Source organism: Thamnophis elegans, chromosome 1 (genome assembly GCF_009769535.1).
Source record: "Thamnophis elegans isolate rThaEle1 chromosome 1, rThaEle1.pri, whole genome shotgun sequence".
NCBI lineage: Eukaryota > Metazoa > Chordata > Lepidosauria > Squamata > Colubridae > Thamnophis > Thamnophis elegans.
Window position 1 is genome coordinate 35,786,613 of NC_045541.1, and position 22,796 is coordinate 35,809,408.

At 39.0% G+C, this 22,796-nt stretch overlaps 1 protein-coding gene across 1 annotated transcript in view; it reads right to left on the reverse strand.

Moving 5' to 3' along the window:
• KCNJ3 (potassium inwardly rectifying channel subfamily J member 3) overlaps nucleotides 1-15,974 on the reverse strand; it is a 126,300-nt gene extending 110,326 nt beyond the window's left edge. Inside the window, exons 1-2 of the mRNA XM_032223285.1 lie at nucleotides 15,294-15,974; nucleotides 5,479-5,695 (exon numbers count right to left, since the gene is read on the reverse strand). Of these exons, the coding sequence (XP_032079176.1) occupies nucleotides 5,479-5,695; nucleotides 15,294-15,974 (898 nt within the window). The remainder of the gene's footprint in view (nucleotides 1-5,478; nucleotides 5,696-15,293) is intronic.
• Between the last annotated feature and the right edge of the window lie 6,822 nt (nucleotides 15,975-22,796).

Here is a 22,796-nt window from a genome sequence, read left to right on the forward strand (position 1 = left end):
ACTCACAAAATATTCATTACAACTTTCAGAGCTGGCTACTGAAGTTCACAATTTGGATTCAGGAGAAGAGAGATTTGCATTAGTTCCCTTTTCAACAGCTCCACTAGGGGAAATATGTGGATGCAATACATGTAGAAAGAAATGCTTGGTGTGTCTCACCAAAGCCTTCCGATTAGAGGTCTATGTTATGTCTCAAAGAATTAAAGCCAAGTTGTTTTCTTTATTTGTACTTCAGCTATTTAAATGGCTTCCTACTTCAATTCCCATAATCAATGGCTGTAATAAGATCCCTGTCCTAGTCCTTACTGATGGCACAGTTATAATATTGTGTCCACTTATATTGACCAGTGGATCAAACTATAAAACTTTTCAGGATGATTTAGAAGCCTACTACAGCCAATAACCTGTCCGAGATGGGGCCATCTTTCTGGAGATTATTAGTGACAAGAGCAAGAATGTGGAGGATGTAGACATGCAACTGCTAGGGAAATCTGATTGTGAGAACAAAAAGTAGAGAATCCATTGCACAAAGGCAACACAGAAAGAAATGGTGCTAGAGGTGTAGAAATAAAAGTGGATAAGTGTTATTTCTCTGGGTAATTGTTATGAACTTAGTGAGTTTAAACTGTTTGTAATTAGCAGTGTTCCTAAAATACATCAAAGATTAATTTCTAGCTAACCTGCTTATGTCTTGGGGAACCTAACAATGTTACATTCAATGATTATTAGGGAGGAATAGCTACTATGTCTATTTGTCATCTACCTGCTTAGTTGCCAGAAAGATATGATAAATTGATGAACACATGTACTGTTTCCATGCCTCAAACAGAGAAGCAGGTGTCACTACAACCTGACGATTTCTCTACCATCCTGGCCAAAAAAGGATTCTCGTTGAAAAGACTTTTATGTATTCCCTGTGAAGGGACAAATGACTGAGGCGAGTGATCACTGAAACCTGAACCTCTTTAATCAACACTAGGAGAACAGAACAGAGCCTGCCGGTTTGACAGCTATTTATACAGGTGGCTGTCAAACCGGCAACCAATTAGAACATGACCTTTTCCCGCCAGAACCCTCCTTTAATTTCAACCAATGGCAATCATCTTCAACCCTGATTGACACTGAAGATACAACAGAGACAACTTACAAATTTCAGCCAGAGACTTAAGACTTAAGTGCACAAATTTTGCTAGACATCTGACATCCACCTTGAAAATTCTGTAAAGAAGTAAGTTTGAAATTTATGGTTTTCAATCAGGTGAGTGACTGGTACAGAATTGAACAACTGAGTTCCAATTCTTAATGCAAGACCTGGGATCAAATGAGAGAGCTTGATAGTACAATAAAAAGAAATTTTTGATGAAATACAGGAAGAACTGGGACAGGATAGCACTTACTTTTTGTTCACTGCTTTAACTTGGGCCTGCCTAGATACTGAGAGCAGCTTCGGTTTAATGTGGGCATTGAGGGAAGCTTCAGGTTAATGATACATTTAATGCTTTTATCCCCCACTCCACCCCCAATCTTCTCCTTTCAGAGGAAGTTATAAAAGCTGCATACAGTCTATGCAGCTGTATGCACATAGGAATACCTCCTCCCTAGGAAATGATATGCTATCACTCAGTAATCCAATGCTTGCATTGTGAATTGTGTACAGTACTTCTTTAAAGTGGCCTAGCCAAATAAATCAACCAAAAAGCATCAGTGCCTTATAGCATGTTGATTGTACAGGAGAGAGTTAAGGATGGAAAGGATTAAGGAATCTGATAGTGAGAAGAAATTCTCACAGTATGAATGTCAAGAATATAAACAAGCAATGGATACTAATAATTGATTAAGACAGAGCAGCAAGTTTCTTAAACATATGAAGAGGGCATTGAATTTGAATCAGAAATTATCCATTCTGGATCAACCTTGCATTATTTAATTATCAAGTGGCTGTAATGCCTATAAGTCCTAAACTACAGTAAAGATTTGTTCCTGGACAAGTTATTGCATGTCCTAATTTATGAATGCCTGAGAAAACCTGCCATAGTGTTAAGCCATCCCTTACAGGTAAATCCTAAGGATGACATGTAGCACCAAAAATCTGGATGCTCCAATGCCAACTCCATAATCTTTGTAGCTGGGCAGTTATAATAGATTTTAATAACAATTTTTTAAAAAATCTGACCAGCTTCATAACAAATTCTATTGAAAAGTACTTGATGCATTGATAGAGCACCCAGCCTATTCTTAATACATGCATTAGATAATTATAGTTAATGAAAAAATACTCAACCAAATAAGGGTAATATTGGATGGATCACAGCCACACAACCTCTTCACACACTTTTCTTAGCCTGCTCCCCAACAGAATAACTGTAGGAATAGCCAGGAAGCACCACCACTTTTCCTAGCTAAATTCGCATTAAACAAATCAGTAGCTCCCAAATCCATAAACAAATCATTGATTGCTTCTTTTGATTTAGATATGATCTAGTATGAGACAAAAGCAAAGTCAGGCTGTATGTATGGTTGAATTATTAGAAGATGGGGAAAATTAGGTATTTGATCAGATATCAAAATATATATTTAACTATCAATGACTAAGTTAATTGCAATTATGTAGGAAGATCCATGATAATCTTAGGAGCCAAGGTGGCGCAGTGGTTAAATGCAGCACTGCAGGCTACTGCTAGATCAGCAGTTCAGCGGTTCAAATCTCACCGGCTCAGGGTTGACTCAGCCTTCCATCCTTCCGAGGTGGGTAAAATGAGGACCCAGATTGTTGGGGGCAATATGCTGACTCTCTGTAAACCGCTTAGAGAGGGCTGAAAGCCCTATGAAGCGGCATATAAGTCTACTGCTATTGCTATTGCTTAATCATTTGAAATCTGTGAATGTCTGAGTAGACATATATCCAAATAATGTGGGGTAAAATTAAACACTGCACTAATGTTTAGATCAAAAGAAGGGAAGATTTAATTCCCAGTGACAATCTCTGAATCCCTCTATCATATTTGTGCATGTGAGAGTGTATTGTTGATAACTACTGTACATATTTATAATTCCTACAATTTCAATTAACAATTTGAAAGAAATCAAGGGGGGAATTATTTGTTTTATTATGTATGTATGTATGTATGTATGTATGTATGTATGTATTTAAAGTCACAACCCCTGGTATGCCCAAACATGAGAGGAAGTCTACTGCTTCCATTCTGTCCATCGGCTCGTCACAAGAGACCATCCAGAAAGAAACCCAATATTTTTACTGTTGCTTGTTACATTTGTGTTGTGTGTATGTATGTATGTATGTATATACACACATACACACACACACAAACACTCATACACACACACACACAGACATTCCTAGTTTCAATCTGAAATTATAACTTCAACAAATTTATTGCTAGCAAAAAGAAGGGGAAAAAACTTCAAGCAGGATACATTTTTTATTTAAGTTAGGGAGACTAATACATTGCTTTATCCATCATAGTACTTGACAGAATGCTTACATTAAGCAACCCTAAATTTAACATTCAGAACCTTCGTCTAAAAAATATACAATGCATAAAACAAACTGTCAATAGGATTCAAGTTTTTGTTTATATCATAATTCTCCTTTTTTGAAATAAATCTAATAAAATCCAGATATATGAGAAACTTGTGTATTATCCTGAAATCAGCTTTTGTCTTCTTATAGTATAAACCCTTTTCTATTAACTATCCAATTAATTGTTTTAATTAATTACCTGAAGACTCTGGACTTTAACTCTCTATCTACAATTGTTAATATTCAAACTAATAAATCTTTTAAGCTTGAATTCTGTTTCTTTTATTTTCACTATATAGAAATATTTATCTTATGCTTTTTCTCCATTCATTTGACTCCTCCCACAAATCATTACGTATTGATGAAAGTATTCGAATCTAAATTCACAAAAGAAAGTTTAAAAGTTAGTAAGTGAATAAAGATTAAATAAAAGGCTACCTGCCTACAGTGAAAGGGTAGCAGCTGATCCTGCTCTCCAACATGCCTGGAGAACAATAGTGGTGGAGAACTGTGAATAGTAGCCCTTGATGTGGCAGAGGACTGATACTTCCAGGTTCTGAAGGAGCAGGTTGTGGTGCTTCAAGGTAACTGGCCCATGTCCTGTGGCTGTTGTTCAATAGTTCTGAATAGGTGCAATTCTGCTGACTTTCCAGAAGCCCATGAAAATCTGGATTTTTCTTCAGGTGTTAGGACCTAGTGGAGCCTGACAAGCATGTTTCGAGGACAGTGAATTGCTTGAGATCCCTTGGCTCTTTATTTTATTATGATTACTTTTCATTGTATTTTCTGTTCTAATTTTATGCTAGTTCTTCTACTATTGTTAAATACCTGAAGACTTATTCACTTAAGATGAGCAGCCATGTACATATTCCAAATGAGTAAGTAAAACAAATCAACTACACTAAGCAGTTCTAATGTTCTCACAATGCTGAGTTTCTCACACATGGGGAGTGGGGGTGGGAAAACGGAGGTACTGTCAAAGTGAAGATATTCCATTTATTCTGCCAACATAAACATAACAATCCAAGGAAAAATAGGGCAAGCGTATGGCAGAATCTGGGAATGGTGAGTGGGATTAACAAGAATTAGAAGATGAATAGACACTCTTAAGGCAGAGCAAAATATTTATCAAGTTATAGAAGTGCTCATCTATGATCACTTTAATAAATATTGGGAACAGCCAAAATATTGACTAGAATACACTTTTGCATCACTGAAACAGGGAAGACACTAGTTAATGCTTACAGATAGAGGTTTTGTTCCTATTAACTTCATCAAAGTCAACAATAAAGAAAATATACACCAATCCTCTTTGTGTGCCTTTTTCTGGATTGGGGGGAAAAGGAAGAGAAGAGAAAGGCAAACATTTCAGAAGAATGATGTCACACTACAAATATCAGCTGAATTCATTTCCAACCAGGTATTTTTAATGACATGGTTTTCCTTCAGTTTAGCGTTATATATTACAGCACTGTATGATTTCCTCCTCAGCTTTATTGGTAAATTATTATTATATTCAAGAAAGAACTCTCAGGCAAGAAATACCACGCACCTGGTTTCATAATCTCTGTAGGATTTTGGCAGACAGACAAATCTCACCTGCCTGTAATGTGAGTCAACTTAAATGTCCCTGTCATTTCTTAATGTATGTTTAATATCAAAAAGATTATAAGGTACAACAGCAATTCAAGATATTTGGGAGAAATACAACCTATAACAACTCAAACAATATTCAACAGCAGCACTCATTATTTCTTAAATATTCAGACACAGATTCTCCTAAACATTTTCCAAATGTTCAGTATAGCTACTGATTGTATTTACTGTATCCACAAATGACTTCATATATTTTATTAATTAACATTACTTTTTAGTGTGTGTGGCAGAAACAAAATACAAACATATGATTTCATTAGCTATGAAATCACTGTACTCACCAGTTGTTTCCACAATGCCCTCTAGGATGACAACAATCTCAAACTGTTCCGTTTGCATGCTTCGCTGAGAAAGATCATAGAAGGGGCTTTTTGAATCAATCACATGGCAGATTGTGAGTGGTGACACAAGAAAAAGTTGATCCGCCCCTGTGCTAAAACCTACATCCAGTTCAAGTTGATCGAGGGGCAGAAATTCACCTTCAGGAGTTTGACGAGACTATAGCAAACACGAAGAAAGAAAAAAGAAAGAAAGAGAAGTAATAAACTAGAATAGTTATTAAAGACAATATGATAATAGGTGATAGCCATACAGTACTTTTCACCATAAATCATCCAAGTCAAATTCCAAGCAAACTGTTTAGACACAAAGTTATTTTATAGAATAAAGAAAGAAGGCAAAAGCTATCCCACTAGCTTCCTACTACTACCGTGTTTCTCTGAAAATAAGACAGAATCTTATTTTTTTTTTTCACCCCAAAATTAGCACTTGGCCTTATTTGGGGGGATGTCTTATTATTTTTGAGGTGCAGGAGGTGGTGAGCGTGGTCACCTCATGGCTGCTACTGTGATGCAATATTTTTGGGGAGGGCTTAATTTCAGGAGAAGGGTTATTTTAGTGCATACATTCAAAAGCCCAATTGGACTTATTATCCGTGGAGGTAATTATTCTACTCTTTATTTAATTAAACTGCCATTTGGGTCAAGTTATCTTCAAATCCTCAACAGCCGTGTCAATAAATGAATATACTGTAATATATTATACTCAGTTGTATCTACATGTATTATTTTATTTATTTATTAAATTTGTATGCCTTCCATCTCGCTGTTGCACAACTATTATTATTATTGCATATAAATTTATTGTGAGCATTGACTAAGATTTTGATCCCATACATTAATTTCTTAGTTAACTGAAGAAGTTACACAACCTTTAAAAAGTAAATACAAATAGCCTTTAAGTAGTATTTTGGATTAATCCTGTGATTTGCTTTCTAGAGCCAGAATCTTGATGCTTGAACTATCATTAGCATTTTTGTTTCTTGTTAAAAGTAGCTTAAATACAAAAATGTTGCCCCTTTTTACTACACAGACTCACACTTCACCTATTCCCAACAAGAAAGTTTCTTGTAACAATAACAATGGTACTCATGATCCACAAGAAACATACCCTCACCACCCTCCAGGCCTTCCACAAAGCCCTTAAAACCTGGCTATTCCGACAGGCCTGGGGCTAAAGAACTGCTGCCCCCGTCTCGAATTGGTATGACTGTTGTGTTTTAATTTTGCATTGTTTTTTATGTCGTTTTAAATTCTGTTTGTATCCCCTTCCCTGTTGAGTTGTGAGCCGCCCTGAGTCCCCTTCGGGGGAAAAGGGCAGCATATAAATAAAATCAACATAACATAACATAACATATTTTAAAATGCTGTTTGTTAAGGTACTCTGTTCTTATAAAAAGAACAGAAGGGCAAAGTTTTCCTTCAGTAGCGTGGAAAAGCAATGGGTTTAAAATGCAATGGGCAGAAAAGAGAAATGCCTAGAATGCCATGGACAGAAGAGAGAAAGGACTAGATCCGTGATGGCGAACCTATGGCAAGCATGCCACAGCTGGCATACGGAGCCATTTTTAAGGGCATGCAAGGTGTTGCCCTGTCAGCTGACAATCACGTATGCCAGCACTGGCCAGCTGACTTCGGCGTTCTTTTGAAGCCATTTTTCGCCCGCTGGGTGCTTTCTTGAAGCCTCCGGAGCACGAAAAACCAGCCCTATGGGCAAACCGGAAGATCTGGAACTGACTTCCAGTTTGCTACTAGGATTGTTTTTCGCCCTCCGGAGCCTTCAGGGAAGCCTCCTGAAGGCTCCTGAAGGCTCTGGATGTAGAAAATCGGCCCTATGGACAAACCAGAAGTCACCATTCCCGAACTCCCAGTTTATCCATAGGTCCGTTTTTCGCCCTCCAGAGGCTTCAGGGAAGCTCCTGAGGCCTCCAGAGGGCATCCAGGGGGGTGGGGGAGGCTGTTTTTGCCCTCCCCAGGCTCCTAGAAAGCCTCTGGAGACTGGGGAGAGTGAAAAAAACATGCCAAAAGCGGGGGACAGCGTGGTCATGCGTGCATGCGCGCGGGGGTGGTCGAGTGCATAGCAGTATTGGTGTGGCACACCCGTGCACAACCCCCCTGTGCTCCCCCTGATTTTGGCATGGGAACCAAAAACGTTTCGCCATCACAGGACTAGAATGTTATGGACAGAAGATAGAACTGCCTATGTAGTGTACACACTTTTCATCCTAGTTTGTAATAACAAAAGCAGAAACTTATGAGACTTAGAGCTATATCCTGGTCTGGGAATCTTGACAGCTAGATCTTATCCATTGGGTAATAATGCTAAATTCTACTACTTATTGATTGTGTGTGGCCTAACAGCTCAGTTCAAAACAACAAGAGGAATTATTTGATCAGTAAAAAAATTAATATTGTTGGAAATACAGCCTACAAACTGTTTTTTCCTACCTAAACCAAGCCTGTGGGATAGGATCATTTTAAAAGTCTCAATACCTAAGGAAACTAACTGTAAGATACAAGGCTTTTGTGTGACAGTACAATGATTATTCATTAGCATTCCAAAGAAGAAAAGATGGCATAAATACAGCAATAGAAGAATTTTATTCTGCTTGGGTAACTGTATTCACTTTGATTCCAAACTGATTCACAAGCTTTATTTCTTTTTTCCTGATTTAGTGGCTGATATTAGGAACAAAAAACAACAACAACAACACAGTCTTATGTGCTTTTAAATTTTTTTTAAAAAGTATTAAGGCTGACCAGATATAAACACAAGATTGGATCCAAATACTGGACTAGTCTCAATATTACTCAAATAAACTTCCATACTATCTTCACTTATATTATCTTCCACCACATGAAATGCCCCCTCAAAACCATCTGGAAGTTGCACTTCCAGATGGTTTTGAGGGGGCATTTCATGTGGTGGAAGCCCAGGTATATATGTATAGGATAAAGCTTTAGCCATGCTTACAGTAGAGAACACCGGAAATTAATGGTAGGGGTTATTAAAGATTGTCCTATTAACATCTAACAATATTAAAGTCTGCATCAATTAAAAATATTTGTCAAAATGACAATTGTGTATGAATCTCTGCTAACATATAGCTATTTCTTAATTGGACTCGCTTAATGTAATAAAAAAGAAATTATGTGCAGAGAAACAAATTTATTTTATTTATTGTGGAATAAACTTTTAAAATGTCCAGACACCAGGGACAAATTCAGCAGGTTCTTACAGGTTCTGGAGAACTGGTAGCGGAAATTATGAGTAGTTCTGAGAACCGGCAAATACCACCTCTGGCTGGTCCCAGGAGTGGGGAGGGAATGGAGATTTTGCAGTATCCTTCCCCTGCCACGCCCACCAAGCCACGCCTACAGAACCAGTAGTTAAAAAATTTGAATTTCATCACTGCCAGACAATTATATATTGGTCAGTATTACTGACAGATTAAATATATTTATTTGGATCTTAATTTTTTCAGTAAGAACTCTTACAAATTATGTTTAGGACAGAAATGGGCTGTAATCTGAATGTTATTCTATGCCATTTTGAAAATGAAAAAAAACTTCTGTAATAAATTATATAAAATTTGGAATTGTATAAATCTCCAAATATTATCAGAACATTACATATATTGTGGCCTATATTTAAAATATCAAAGTTTTAAATTTTGGCACGTATGCTGTTATTAGAAAAGAAAGCCAGAAAAGTTATTTAACAGCTTTTATTAAACAGCCTCATAGCAAATACAGCCAGATTAGCATAGCGGCTGAGGCATCAGGCTACAAAACTAGGAGGCAAACCACTTCTGAAAAATATGAGCAAGAAAAATGTAAGGACTAATCCAGGCAGTCAGTCAATACTGATTTGAAGGGACAAAAAAAATAACAATAACAAAAAACCCAAACCAGCATCCAGAATAAGAAACATATGCCTTTTTATTACATATGTTTACATTAAGTATTTTAAACATGAAATGTTTAAGGTATACAGCATTGATTTCAGAGACATCTATAGAATTTTGCTGTTAATGAATTTTGTTTTCAATCTGCATTTCATAGGAAATTAATATCATAAAATGGCCTATGATGAATGATATTTGGCCTGAAGTTAAGAAAAAAATGTACCTTTCTCATTAAGAGAAAGAATATAAGATCGTTCCAAAATATACAGAATTGTTACATTTTTTATCACTTTTTCTAAACAAAATTATGAAAAATAGCAATTTTAATGCTATATTTTAAAAAACAGGATGTGTAAAAAATAATTTAATGAGACCTATGAGTTATCACTGAAGTTTTTCAGGCTGAAACATTGTTCCATGATTTCTTCATACATTATATATTAGATTAACTTGTCTTACTCAGAAAAACCAGCTGAGTACCACAACAATCAACTGAGGCAGGTAAAATCATCAAAGATAGCTTGTCAAAGGACTGGTGAATTAATTTATCTGCTATACAACACATGTTATCATAACTTGTCATCACCGTGCATTTCGCTATTCATTCTGATACTTATTTTATTTTGATTAGCTTTATTGCTTCTGATATCACTGTTTAGTAATACTATCTACTATTAATCTCTGAACTGATACTGTTAACTAAGAGATAAATTTAATTTGGGGAAAAATCATGAAATAGGAAGACATTATGTTAAAATTAGTTCAAAGCTCTTAATTCTAACATCCAGAAGACAAAATGATCTACTCCTGGAATAAGGATTACCCAGTATTCTTTATAGATGAAAAGTTGCTGGTACTATTAGACACAGCTTTGAATGAAAGACTGGATTCAAACTTTAGAAAACAGAAATGCATTAAAATTAAGGGAAAAACTATTCTCATAGTCCTATCTCTCTCCATATATTTATTTATTTACAAATATATTGAGAGAGATGGGTTTTTGTCTCATCTTACGACCATTCTTATCACAATTGTTAAGTGAATCACTTGATAAATTAGCAACCTGGTTGTTAATTGAATCAGGCTTCCCCACTGAATTGGCTTGTCAAAAGGTTGCAAAAGGTGATCATATGACCTTGGGACACAGCAATGGTCATAAGTATGAACCAGTTGCCAAGCATCTGAATTTTGATCACATGATCATGGGGATGCTACAAAAATGGTAATAAGTCACTTTTTTCAGTGCTGTTGTAACTTTGAGTGGTCACTAAATGAACTGTTGTAAGTCGAGAAATATCTGTACACACATCACAAATTCCTTGTTCTTTTTGGTAAGCCTCACCCACCCCCTGAATAAATTTCCCATATTTTTTTCAGATCTAGACTTTCCTCTTGCCAAAAGTCAGTCACATATTATGAAATTAGCTTTGATACCCCAATTGTCATTAGTATTATTTTTCTGAATTGGTATGCTGTACTATAGGAATAGTTCAGCATTCACAAATAGCAAGCAAGTCATTTTATGCACGTGCTGCTTCATGTTAAGGAACATACTTTATATTCTAACTGCATTATATAAAATAGAGGCAGTATATTATGTCATTACTGATTCATAATGCTTTGAGACTAAATCCGTATCTTTTCTTGGTTACATAACAGCATAAGAGAACATACAGAGGCTTTTTAAAAGATAAATTTAAATGTGATACTGCTTAAACAATGCTTATACATTTTATAGTTCTGTAGGGTACAATGTTCTCCTATGTAACTGATCACATTTGCCTCATTTACTCGATCAAATAAATCACATGTAAAGACATGTCAAAAGTTGAAAGTGGCCTTTCAGCTCCAACGGTCCTTGGAGGAAGCAAACTACCTAGACCCCTTCCAGTCAGGCTTCAGACCCGGTTACAGCACAGAAACCGCTTTGGTCGCATTGATTGATGATCTCTGGAGAGCCAGAGATGAAGGACATTCCTCCATCCTGGTCCTCCTTGACCTCTCAGCGGCTTTCGATACCATCGACCATGGTATCCTTCTGCGACGACTGCGGGGGGTGGGAGTGGGAGGCACCGTGCTACGGTGGTTCTCCTCCTACCTCTCGGACAGGTCGCAGTCGGTGTTAGTGGGGGGGCAGAGATCGTCCCCTAGGCCCCTAAATTATGGGGTGCCTCAGGGTTCGGTCTTATCCCCCCTGCTATTCAACATCTACATGAAACCGCTGGGAGAGATCATCCGCAGGCACGGGATTAGATACCATCAATATGCGGACGATACTCAATTGTATCTGTCCGCCCCGTGCCAACTCAATGAAGCGGCAGATGTGATGAGCCGGGGTCTTGAGGCCGTTATGGACTGGATGAGGGTTAACAAGCTTGTGCTCAACCCAGAAAAGACCGAGTGGCTGTTGTGTTTTCCTCCCAAAGATTTGACTAATATTCCAACACTCAGGCTGGGGGGTCAAATTTTGCACCCCTCAGAGAGGGTTCGCAACTTGGGAGTCCTCCTGGATCCACAGCTGTCATTTGACCACCACCTAACGGCTGTGACCAGGGGGGCATTCGCCCAGGTTCGCCTGGTGCGCCAGTTGCGACCCTACCTGAATCGGGAGGCTCTCACAACAGTCACTCGGGCCCTTGTGATCTCTAGGCTGGAATACTGCAATGTGCTCTACATGGGGCTGCCCTTGAAGAGCATCCGGCGGCTTCAGCTAGTTCAGAACGCAGCCGCGCGAGTGATTGCGGGTGCACCTCGATTCACCCGCATAACACCCATCCTCCGCGAGCTGCGCTGGCTGCCTGTCGATCTCCGGATGCGCTTCAAGGTGCTATTAATCACCCATAAAGCCCTACATGGCAGTGGATCTGGATACTTGAGAGACCGCCTTCTGCCAATTACCTCCCTGCGACCAATAAGATCCCATAGACTAGGCCTCCTCCGTATTCCATCGGCCAGCCAGTGTCGGCTGGCAACCACAAGGAGGAGGGCCTTCTCAGCAGTAGCCCCGGCCCTTTGGAACGAGCTCCCCGTGGAGATTCGTACCCTCTCCACCGTCCAAGCCTTCCGCATAGCCTTGAAGAACTGGCTCGCCCGTCAGGCCTGGGGATAAGGATAGTTACCCCTCCCGAATGATGAATGTATGTTGCCTACCATTTTATTACATGTCTTCTATCTTGATGTTTGTGTTCCCCCCTTCCCAGTTTTATGTGAGCCGCCCTGAGTCCCCTCAGGGAAAAGGGCGGCCTACAAATTCTAATAAAACAAACAAAACAAAACAAACATACAGAGGCTTTTTAAAAGATAAATTTAAATGTGATACTGCTTAAACAATGCTTATACATTTTATAGTTCTGTAGGGTACAATGTTCTCCTATGTAACTGATCACATTTGCCTCATTTACTCGATCAAATAAATCACATGTAAAGACATGTCAAAAGTTATAGAAAAGATCAACTTCATAATGTATAAACCAGTAGAGTAATTAATGTACAATGCAAATTTGATCTGGGGGAAAATAATTAATTTAAACTTAGGGCTGGGATTTATCTGCAATCTGTTTTTATAATTAGTTGTTATAACCTAATAAAGAAAGTTCATTCCACGGTGCATATATTGGTGCCTTGAAAAGATTAGAATGTAATCACTATATGAATGCTAACAAGGATACTTCGCATATCATTTGTTATTTTAAATTAAAAGTACTGATAAAATTAGTGGTGATGGCTACTATGCACATTAGTGGGATTTCCTTATATAAAATTTATAATAACGTATCTAAAAATTCTATAAGAAAATATTGTAAAACAAAGGACAACAGAGTATGTTAATTTATGAACTTCATTATGTTGTAAGTGACAAGATGCGATTTATGCTGTCATTCATTAAATATATTGGAGTATAGCTAAGTGAGGAATACAAATATCCTTAATTTCTCAAAATAATAATATATCTTTATTCAGCAAAATATAAGGTAAACTTTGCTAACTGCATGAGTTCCTGACCAAACTACTGTTTATCACAAAGCATACATTGTATATTAATGACTTCCAGCTCAGTGTTATATCATTATTCATTATAAGTCACTAAGCACATTTAGAAGTCAGAGTTAATTATCAGAAAACGAAACTCCTAAATATCTCACTCAAGAAAAAAGGACCAGACAGCTGAGCTGAATATATAATACAATTTTAATTAAGTTAATTAAAGAATTAACTTAAAGAATTTGCCCTAATTTAAAATAGTAACAATGTAGTAAGTTTCAACCAGAATTCTTATGATTTCTAAGGGAGTTTCTCTGCATAAGACAGTTTTTTAGCTTATTAAAAGAATCTTCCAGTACAATGGTCTTCAAAAATCAGAAAAACTACAGTAATAACAAGAGAGAGGAAACACCAGGTTCCCCTCAATGTATTTTTCATACTACAATATGAAAACATAATCTATGTGACAAAACTGCAATGAAAATTTGTGGTTTTTTGTTAGTTTAAAACTCTTTTTCCACAGCAGCATATCCACCAGTGTTAACATTAACCATGTATAGTCTAAAGCAGTTTGAAGCTGGCATCATTGCAAAACACAATCTGGTGTTTCCAAGTAAGAGAAGAATTTATCTCCTATGTATCAGCAGGAAGGAGGAGCATGTCAACCCACAGAGTTGTCCTCACAACCAGGAGATAAGGCAGCATTGTGTTTCAGCAAAGCTGAAACCTCAACTGGCCTTGCTAAAACGTTTTACTTTTAAACAATTATACCTATGACCTATAACACAAGTTTCAACAGGTGATAGATCTGTACAGCACTTTATATAAACTGTACATAATAGCCACTCAGGAGACTATATCATTTGATCACATTTAGACTAAGAATCAAGTTTATCTCAGCAATCAAAATAATGTTTAAACTTAAAACTTACTGGCTCTTGAAAGAAATATAAGGTCCACTATACTGAACCTTAAGAAATATATGTACTGTACAGAACTTAAAAGAACTAAGTACTTCAGTCATACTGCCTACACACTTCATGATCAATATTTCCAATGGAATAGCTGATCCTTAAAAAGTCATGTTCATTTAAACAGCACCAATCTGTACACCATTGAAGGCAATGACTTTTCCCTTTTATTTACAAAAGGAGATGAATAGTACTGTTAAAACAGATTTTTGCAAAAAGAAATAAGTACAAGTGGTTTAATCAAGAATTTAAAAAGACAACTTGTGCTGGTAAAATTATTGTATTTCAGACTATAATTCAGAAACCAGAAATATGAAGAAAGTTTTAATTTAAAGGCTGGGGACTACATAAAAAAATTAACTTCAATTCATTAGCAGTTTGAGGAAATGCTACTGTAATGAAAAAGAAGGGAACTGAGTCACAGATGCAGGAAACCATGATTTTAAAAAAGAAAATAGAAGGGAAGCATGCAACAGATTAAGGAAAAATGAATCATAGAAAGATGCACATCGGGAGACATTACCTTATAGGAAATAGCAATGCAAATACTATGAAAATATAAAACTCAAGCACAAGAAATATGGTAAAGAGTTCTCTGAAAAATATAGGGAAGAAAATCAAACTTGTCCTTGCACCCAGCCTCAATCATAGAATTGTGTAATGTTCCTGACAACTATCCTACCTTATTCATTTGTGCTTCCTAACATTTCTATTTTTTAATTTAAAAAAAACCCTTTAAAATGAGGTGGCAGTTAGAAAAGCATGTACTGTATGTAATTTAACTGAAATCCTGTTAAGAAAGGTATTGAACCATGCACCTTTAAACTGGAAAACAAAAATGAAGAAAAGATGAATAGTCAATATGATTGGAACTGAAGGCAAGAAAGCTTGAACTTACTTTGAGAAGTTTGCAGCGGATTTGTGCAGAGACCATGTGGCTGTTGCGAAGGTTGCCCACCCTGAACATGAGGGTGAGTTTGCCATCCCTCATGGATATGGCAGCATGTTCGCTAAACATCAGTGTCTCCGCCCGTTTTTTAGGTTGGGACATCTTGATAAACATACAGCCTATAAGAAAAGCATCCACAATGGAGCCCAAGATGGACTGGAAAAGAAAGAGGATGATGCCCTCCGGGCATTTGTCTGTAATGTATCTGTAGCCATACCCAATTGTAGCCTCTGTCTCTATGAAGAAGAGGAAGGCAGAGGGGAAGTTGTAGACGTTGGCAACACACGGGGTATATTTCTCATCGTGGGCTCTGTTCAAGTCACCCCGTATGTAGGCGATGACCCACCACATGGAGGCCATGAAAAGCCAGGCCACGGTGTAGGTGAGGATAAAGATGAAAAGGTTCCAGCGCCACTTGAGGTCCACCAAGGTGGTGAACAAGTCCGACAGATAGCGGCTTGTCTCGCTGCCCAGGTTGCCATGCTGCACGTTACACCTGCCATTCTTGTCCACAAACCTCTGGCGCTTTTTCTTGTGGGCCGAGCCTTGCTGCTGGTGGAAGCCTGACCCACTGGACGAGGTGGTCACTACTTGATAATCGTCCCCAAATTTCCTTCGAAGTGCAGACATAATACCAAGAGGGCGGCCAGGGTCTCCAAGACCAAGAAGGCAGCCAGAGTCTCCAACATGCAGTGTGCCAGAGGTGAGAAATGGTGCTTCACCTTTCCCTTCTAACCCTGCCCCTCCCTTCTGTTCTCTCTCTTCCCTCTTTCCTCCCCCCCTTCTCCCCTTCCCTCTTTAACTTTGGAGCTCCCTCCCTCCCCCGGTTTTCAAAATTCTCCTGGTTCTTCGGGGCCAACCAGCCTGCTTGCCTTTTGCTCGAGAGGGCAAGCCTTCCGGGATGCTCCTTCCCGCTCGGAGCAAGGACGAGCCCGCGTTAGAGAAGCCCCATTCGGCGTTACCTTCCTGGGCACATCAACCGGCCATCCCTGGAAGTTCAGAAAGGTGGCCCGGAGGAGAGGAAAACAGGCTGGTCGCCGCGCAAAGTAGCCGCAGTCGGTCAGACGGGCAGCAGCCGCCTTCGGGCGCCGATTCGTCTCCTCAGCAAGGAGCGGGCATCGCACAAAGGCATCGCTGGGCAGAGCTCGTCGGGCGCTCCCTTCTCCTGCCAAGAAGCCCAAAGAAGAGCCAGCCCAGCGGGGAATTACAGCGCCAGCTCCACCGTAGCGCCCTTCATGCCTCCTAGCCGGCTCCGCGCCTAACCGCCGGCGCCCTCCTTTGACAACAGCAGCAGCAGCAGGAGGAAGATGCGAAGGAGCCCCCCAAGCAGAGGAAAAGCCGCCGCCACAGCGTCAACCTTGGGCGGCGAGCGGCTGCCTCATTGCGCCCGAGGACTTGCGGGTGCGGGTCGGCATTGGCGCGGCTGGCCCCTGGCGGGCTCCGGGAGAGGGCGTGCGTGTGTGCAGGGGTCTCCTTAGCCTGCCTTTCAACAGAGGCGGGGGACAGCTACGGCTCTTCAACGGATTGCCATAGCTCGTGGCTTCTTTTGCTGCTCATAAATTTCCAAGGGCAGTTCGATCCCCGGGCGACAAGCCAGAAACTGAGTTGGGGAGGGGGCGGGGGGGGAGAGAGAAAGATCCTTCCTGAGCAGGCTTGGCAATTCTTTTCTCCCTTTTTTCCCCCTCGCAGGTTTTTTGTTGTTGTTTTGGTTTGTTATCCCCCCCCTTCTTCCTCCTCCTCCGAGATTGAGAACTAGAGAAATGCAGGCATGTAATAATCCACCTTGCCTTCTGTGCTCTCTGCTCTTCAGCCCTAGGGGGACGGCGCTCTCGGGGCAATTTTTCCCCTCCTCATGCTATAAGCGGGAGGCGGGAGTTGACGACGCTGGTTGGGCACTGTAGCGAGGCGGGAATAGCGGCAGCTGAAGGCGGCTCAGGCGCCGGGTGTGAGTTAATGCATGCGGTGATCTGCAGACCTTATGTTTCAGCCCCGCCTGTCCCTCGTTTTCTTTTCCCACACCCCGCCTGATTTTGCACCTCCATTTCGCTCTCCAACGCCAAAGGCGACGGCGGCGACAAAGGGTACCGCTACCACAGAGCCAATGAGCCGTGCAAGCCCCTCGGTTGTACCACAGTTTTTCCCCCTTCTTCTTCTTCTTCAGGCATCGCCAACCCCAACCCCCCATATACCGACAGCTGCTATCACTAAGGAGGAGAATGTGCCGGCTCTAGTATTACAGCATCTAAGCTTTCAAAAATAACAACCAACCACAAAAGTAACGGATGCCCTCGGGCTTTCATCGTAAAAAAATTAGCCCGATGAAATAATAGGAGTGGGTGTGGGTAAAAGTCAAATGTTGCCTTAAAAAAACAGATTCTGCCACTTGGGTTTTGTTTTTTAATGCCTGAGAAAATATTCTTTTCCCTAATTCCATTAAGGGGGGGGGGGAATGCTGCAAATTTTGATAGCGCTGCAGCTGCTGCCCAGCTCCCAATCATTAAAGAATCCTGCTCACCTGTTCCTCTAAAATTGCATAATACCTTTTATACACCACACTAAATGCAGTTAATTTAATTTTACTAATAGCCAATCCTGGCACTGTCTGCTCAGAAGAGAGGGCTGAATGAGATATGGTCTGTGAGGTGTAGCATCTAGAATGGAAAGGAAACAAAGTTGGCAAATAGATCCTCACTTCCGCCACAGGTAATTAAAAAAAAAGATGAATGCAAAGAGAAGAATTGGAGGAGATGCCAGCATTGGCAAAAACTCTTTTGCATTAAACTGAAAACATATGGTGCAACGATAAGTGGTTTCTGGATTTCTTTCAAAAATGTGAACATTTATCAAATATGAATCTTTTTCAGTGCAATTCTCTCTGTGCCTAAGTGGGACATGCTCCCAAGTAAATATAATCATGTTTACTTTTTTTAAAAAAACTTTCTACCTAAAATTGAAAATTGGTGCATACTCCATTCCCAATTCTTAAATTAGATACATTCTAGCTAAAGAAATAGAGTACAGATATAGTCAATGAAAGGTTTGTTACATAATTTGATAATTATGTTATAGGCATAAAAATACTTAAATGTAAACCATAAACCAACAAAATGTCATCACTCCTCTACTAGAATAATTTTTTAAAATCCAATATACCATTCTGCATTTCTTGAAGATTTAATAAGAAGCTGTAATAAACATCTATGTAGTATTGACACTGCTGATTTAATTCAGTTCTAACGTGTTGTACAGAATACGAACTAAATGTTCACTTAGCATATAAAATGAAACAAGCAGATGTTTTATCAATGAAATGTTTATTTGCAGGATCTACAGACAGTGTCCAGTTGTTTGTATATAAGCTGTTCAGAAAACCTTTTGAGTTCAATAGGATTTGCTTCTAAAAAGTACAGATATATACGAACCTGAGGGAATAGTTGTTGCGGTGAATGCTAATGTATTTGTTTCATGTAAGGTTATAACTCATTTCTGTTAAAAATAGAAAACTGTATGGAAATCTGGATCTTATTGACACAAAAATTCAGAATTGCAATTGATTTAACAAAAATCCAGCTTTTCATATCATTATTACCCCTACCAAGGTGTAAGTGAGTGTTTATATATTTGCTTAAAGTTAAAACAAATATTAGATTTGTGGAAGCTGCTGAAGTCAGTGATAATCACCTGCTTGTTATATACAGGTGGTCCTCATTTAGCAACCACAATTGGAACCAGCAACTCTGTCATTAAATAAATAATTTTTCCCTATATGGGAAATCATGTGACTGCAACTGTGCTTTCCTTTCCCACTCCTCCATATTTTGAAAAGCTCACCCAAATGCTGGCATGATTAGTAAGAGAATTAAAGTTTATGTTTACCTTCATTAGAGAAAAGGAGATTAGAAGAGAGTAAGCTGTTCAGAAAACCTATTGAGTTCAATAGGATTTGCTTCTAAAAAGTACAGGTATATAGGAACCTGAGGGAATAGTTGTTGCAGTGAATACTAATTTATTTGTTTCATGTAAGGTTACAACTCATTTCTGTTAAAAATGAGTAATACGTATCAAAATGAATTCAATGTTGCTGACCGCCACAAGCATGCTCAGCGCTGGGAGCAAGCACATTGTGCAAACAGTCTGATATATTCCCCATTGTGTACTTGCTTACTCTTTTGTAATCCCTTTCACTCCAATCTCTACATTGTGGGGAGGAAAAAACAGGTCAGGCACAAGAGAGTTTGTTTATAGAAATTGCTTATCCCCCCCTCAATTATTTAAGCAATTTTTTGGGGGGAGGGGAGAAAAATCAAGCAATTTCTTTAGGCATTAGCAATAGCAATAGCAGTTAGACTTATATACCGCTTCATAGGGCTTTCAGCCCTCTCTAAGCGGTTTATAGAGTCAGCATATTACCCCCAACAACAATCCGGGTCCTCATTTTACCCACCTCAGAAGGATGGAAGGCTGAGTCAACCCTGAGCCGGTGAGATTTGAACAGCTGAACTGCAGAAATGCAGTCAGCTGAAGTAGCCTGCAGTGCTGCATTTAACCACTGCGCCACCACAGCATTCTCCTGTGCTTCACCTGGGTTTTTTCCCCTCCCTCCTCTCCTGTCTCTCCAATGTCTCCTGTACCACAAGGAGGAAAAAGAAAAAGAAAAGCAGGTCAGACACAGGTCAAGATACACATGACTGAGAAATGCTGCAAATGTTGTAAATGTAGTGGGCTTTGATCATAAAGTTATTTTTTTCCAGCCCCGTGACAAGTTTGAAAGAACTCTGAATAAGGCAGCCAGTTAGAAAGTTTCATCTGTATTTTCACTTGAGAACTATTGCTACATTCAACCTAAATGTGATCCCGTTTTAAATCTAGAATCTCCTTTTTTAGCAAGTTTAGTAGAATTTCAAGTTCCTTTTAGTTTTTCTGTACTTTCATATTTTCATCTAAGATTATTTTTAATAGAATTAGAACCACAGACATTTTTTCATGTGTTTCTGAGAAAAAAAGGTACGCAATATGCATAGTTATTAATAATGTAAAAAAAATGATTTTGCAGTTACACTTCAAGAAATAGGAATTTATTACTCTGTTCCTTAAAATAAATAATAATTGATTAAAGTGTAACATATGACTGGATCAGTGGTGAGTTGCACCACGCCCTGGTACAGGTGTACTGGAGCCTGCCAGAGCACCGGATACTGTTCCGGTATGGTGCTCCGGAGGGCCCGCCCGCCCCCTCCAAGCTCCTTACCTGTCTTTTAAGGCTTCCATGCATGCTCATGGTGCATACAGTGCCTGCGCGATGCTCTGCTGAGCAACTGGAGCATCGCGGAGGTTCATGGAGGCGATAAGACGCATGCGTGTGCTGCGCGTGTCCATGCGGACTCCACCGGGTCCGTTCCAACCGTACCGGTTGGAACGGGATCCAGAACCTACCACTGGACTGGATAAAATCTTTTTAAAATCATATATTTTTCTTGTAACTTGATGCTAAACAAAGAAATGGATTTCAAAGCAGAACTGCTCTTGAGAAATCTCATTGGTGAATGTATCTAAACCAGTGGTGATATTCAGCCAGTTCTGACAGATTCTAGAGAACCGGTAGCAGAAATTTTGAGTAGTTTGGGGAACTGGAAAATAGGATGGCCCTGTTCCCGCTGCCTCCCAGCCTCAAAGCTGATCTTCCTTTGTTGCCCTGAACAAGAGAACAGAGCTGGAAAGCAGATTAGTGGGGTGGGAAGGGAATGGGGATTTTGCAGTATCCTTCCCCTGCCACGCCCACAAAGCCAGGCCCACAAAGCCATGCCCACACAACAGGTAGTAGAAAAATTTGAATCCCACCACTGAATTCTAAACACTCCAAAAATGTGGTTTTGTCAGTAGACAGGGGCGCCATGAATAGAGAGGGAGCCAATCAGGTGATTAGGGGGGGAGTGTTTGCCACGAGGGATAGGGTGTGTTTTTTTACATGGGTTTTTATTGTATAGTTGGATTGTTTAAATTTTGTAAGCCACACAGAATCATCTATGTGTGTGTTGGGTGGATATATAAATTCATTTAATAAATAAAATGAATTACAAATTACTACATTCAAATTTCTAAATTGCACAAAGTCATGCCTCTTTTAATTTCTTTCTATTTAAGAAAGCTTAGACCTGCAAAGTAAGTGATACTACAGAGGGGGAAAATGTATTTCTAATTTTTTTTTTAAACTCCAGTAAAACATCTTATCATTTAAAATTATTTTATTTAAATGTGTCAGGGTTGTCTTTTGGTTTCTGTAAGTAGGATCTTAGAAATGCACCACTTATTCTGAATTGCTGTTGTAATGGCTGTTGCAAAGCAATTTCAGAAATAAGCACATCATACTAAGGAAATGCCTTGCTCCAATTTTCTATTCTGTTTCTGGGTTCTTTTGTCAATATGTTTTATGATTAATAACAAATTCATAATCACCAATAACAATGAAATTATTGAAATGAAATTACAATTAGAGAATTTTATACTAATAATTCATTAGCTCATTGTGTTTAGATATTTAACAAATATTTCCAATTCTAACAGTAACTCCTAAGGGAATGCAGTGTAATATAAAGTAATAAGCTATTTGACTACAATTTAGCATTGCCATGAACCAAAGAAACTGGGTATTGTTATGAATTAACAGTGACTTGACATCTGCTCATTTTATATACATCAATGGAGTTTTCTTGGCAACAGCAGGAAAGTAGTTTCTTTCCTTCTGGGACATATTTTTACTCCAAGTTAGATCCTTCTTAGCTTCCAAACTCAGCGAGATAGTGCTGCCTGCAGAGACTCACAAAATATAGTACTGTATATAAACTGCTACTATCTAAAGAAAGACTGCTATTATCGAAAGAAACTTTGCCCATTCTTTTTTATAATATTTTTATTAAACTTTACAGTTGCATAGATTAAAAAAACTAATTCAAACAAAAAATATGAAAGAATGAAAATATAGAAACTGCAGAAAAAAGTAATAGAAAAAAGGAAAAATAAAAGTATAGTAAAGAAAAAGAAAAATATATAAATATTTTTATCTCCCTTCATCTCAATAAGTATAAACAATTTCAATAACCTATTTTCTCTGAGAGTACAACAAAAAATTTCATCCCATCCCTTATCTATAAACTACTTCTTAAAGACTTGTTCAGATCAGTGGTGGGTTTCAAATTCTTTTAGAACCTATTCTGTGGGTGTGGCCTATTTTGTGGGCATGGCTTGGCAGTCATGTGACCGGGTGGGTATGGACAACTTGACATCATTCATGCACACTCAGTCACATGACCACCACCACCCCAAGCCATGTGGCAAAAAAATTTGGGACTTCTATGAAGGGGGGGGAAGAAGAGAGGGGAAAATCTTCCAAAAATAGACAACTGGAGGATTAAGGGCCGAAATTAGGGATTTAATTTTTGCCACATGGCTTGGGGG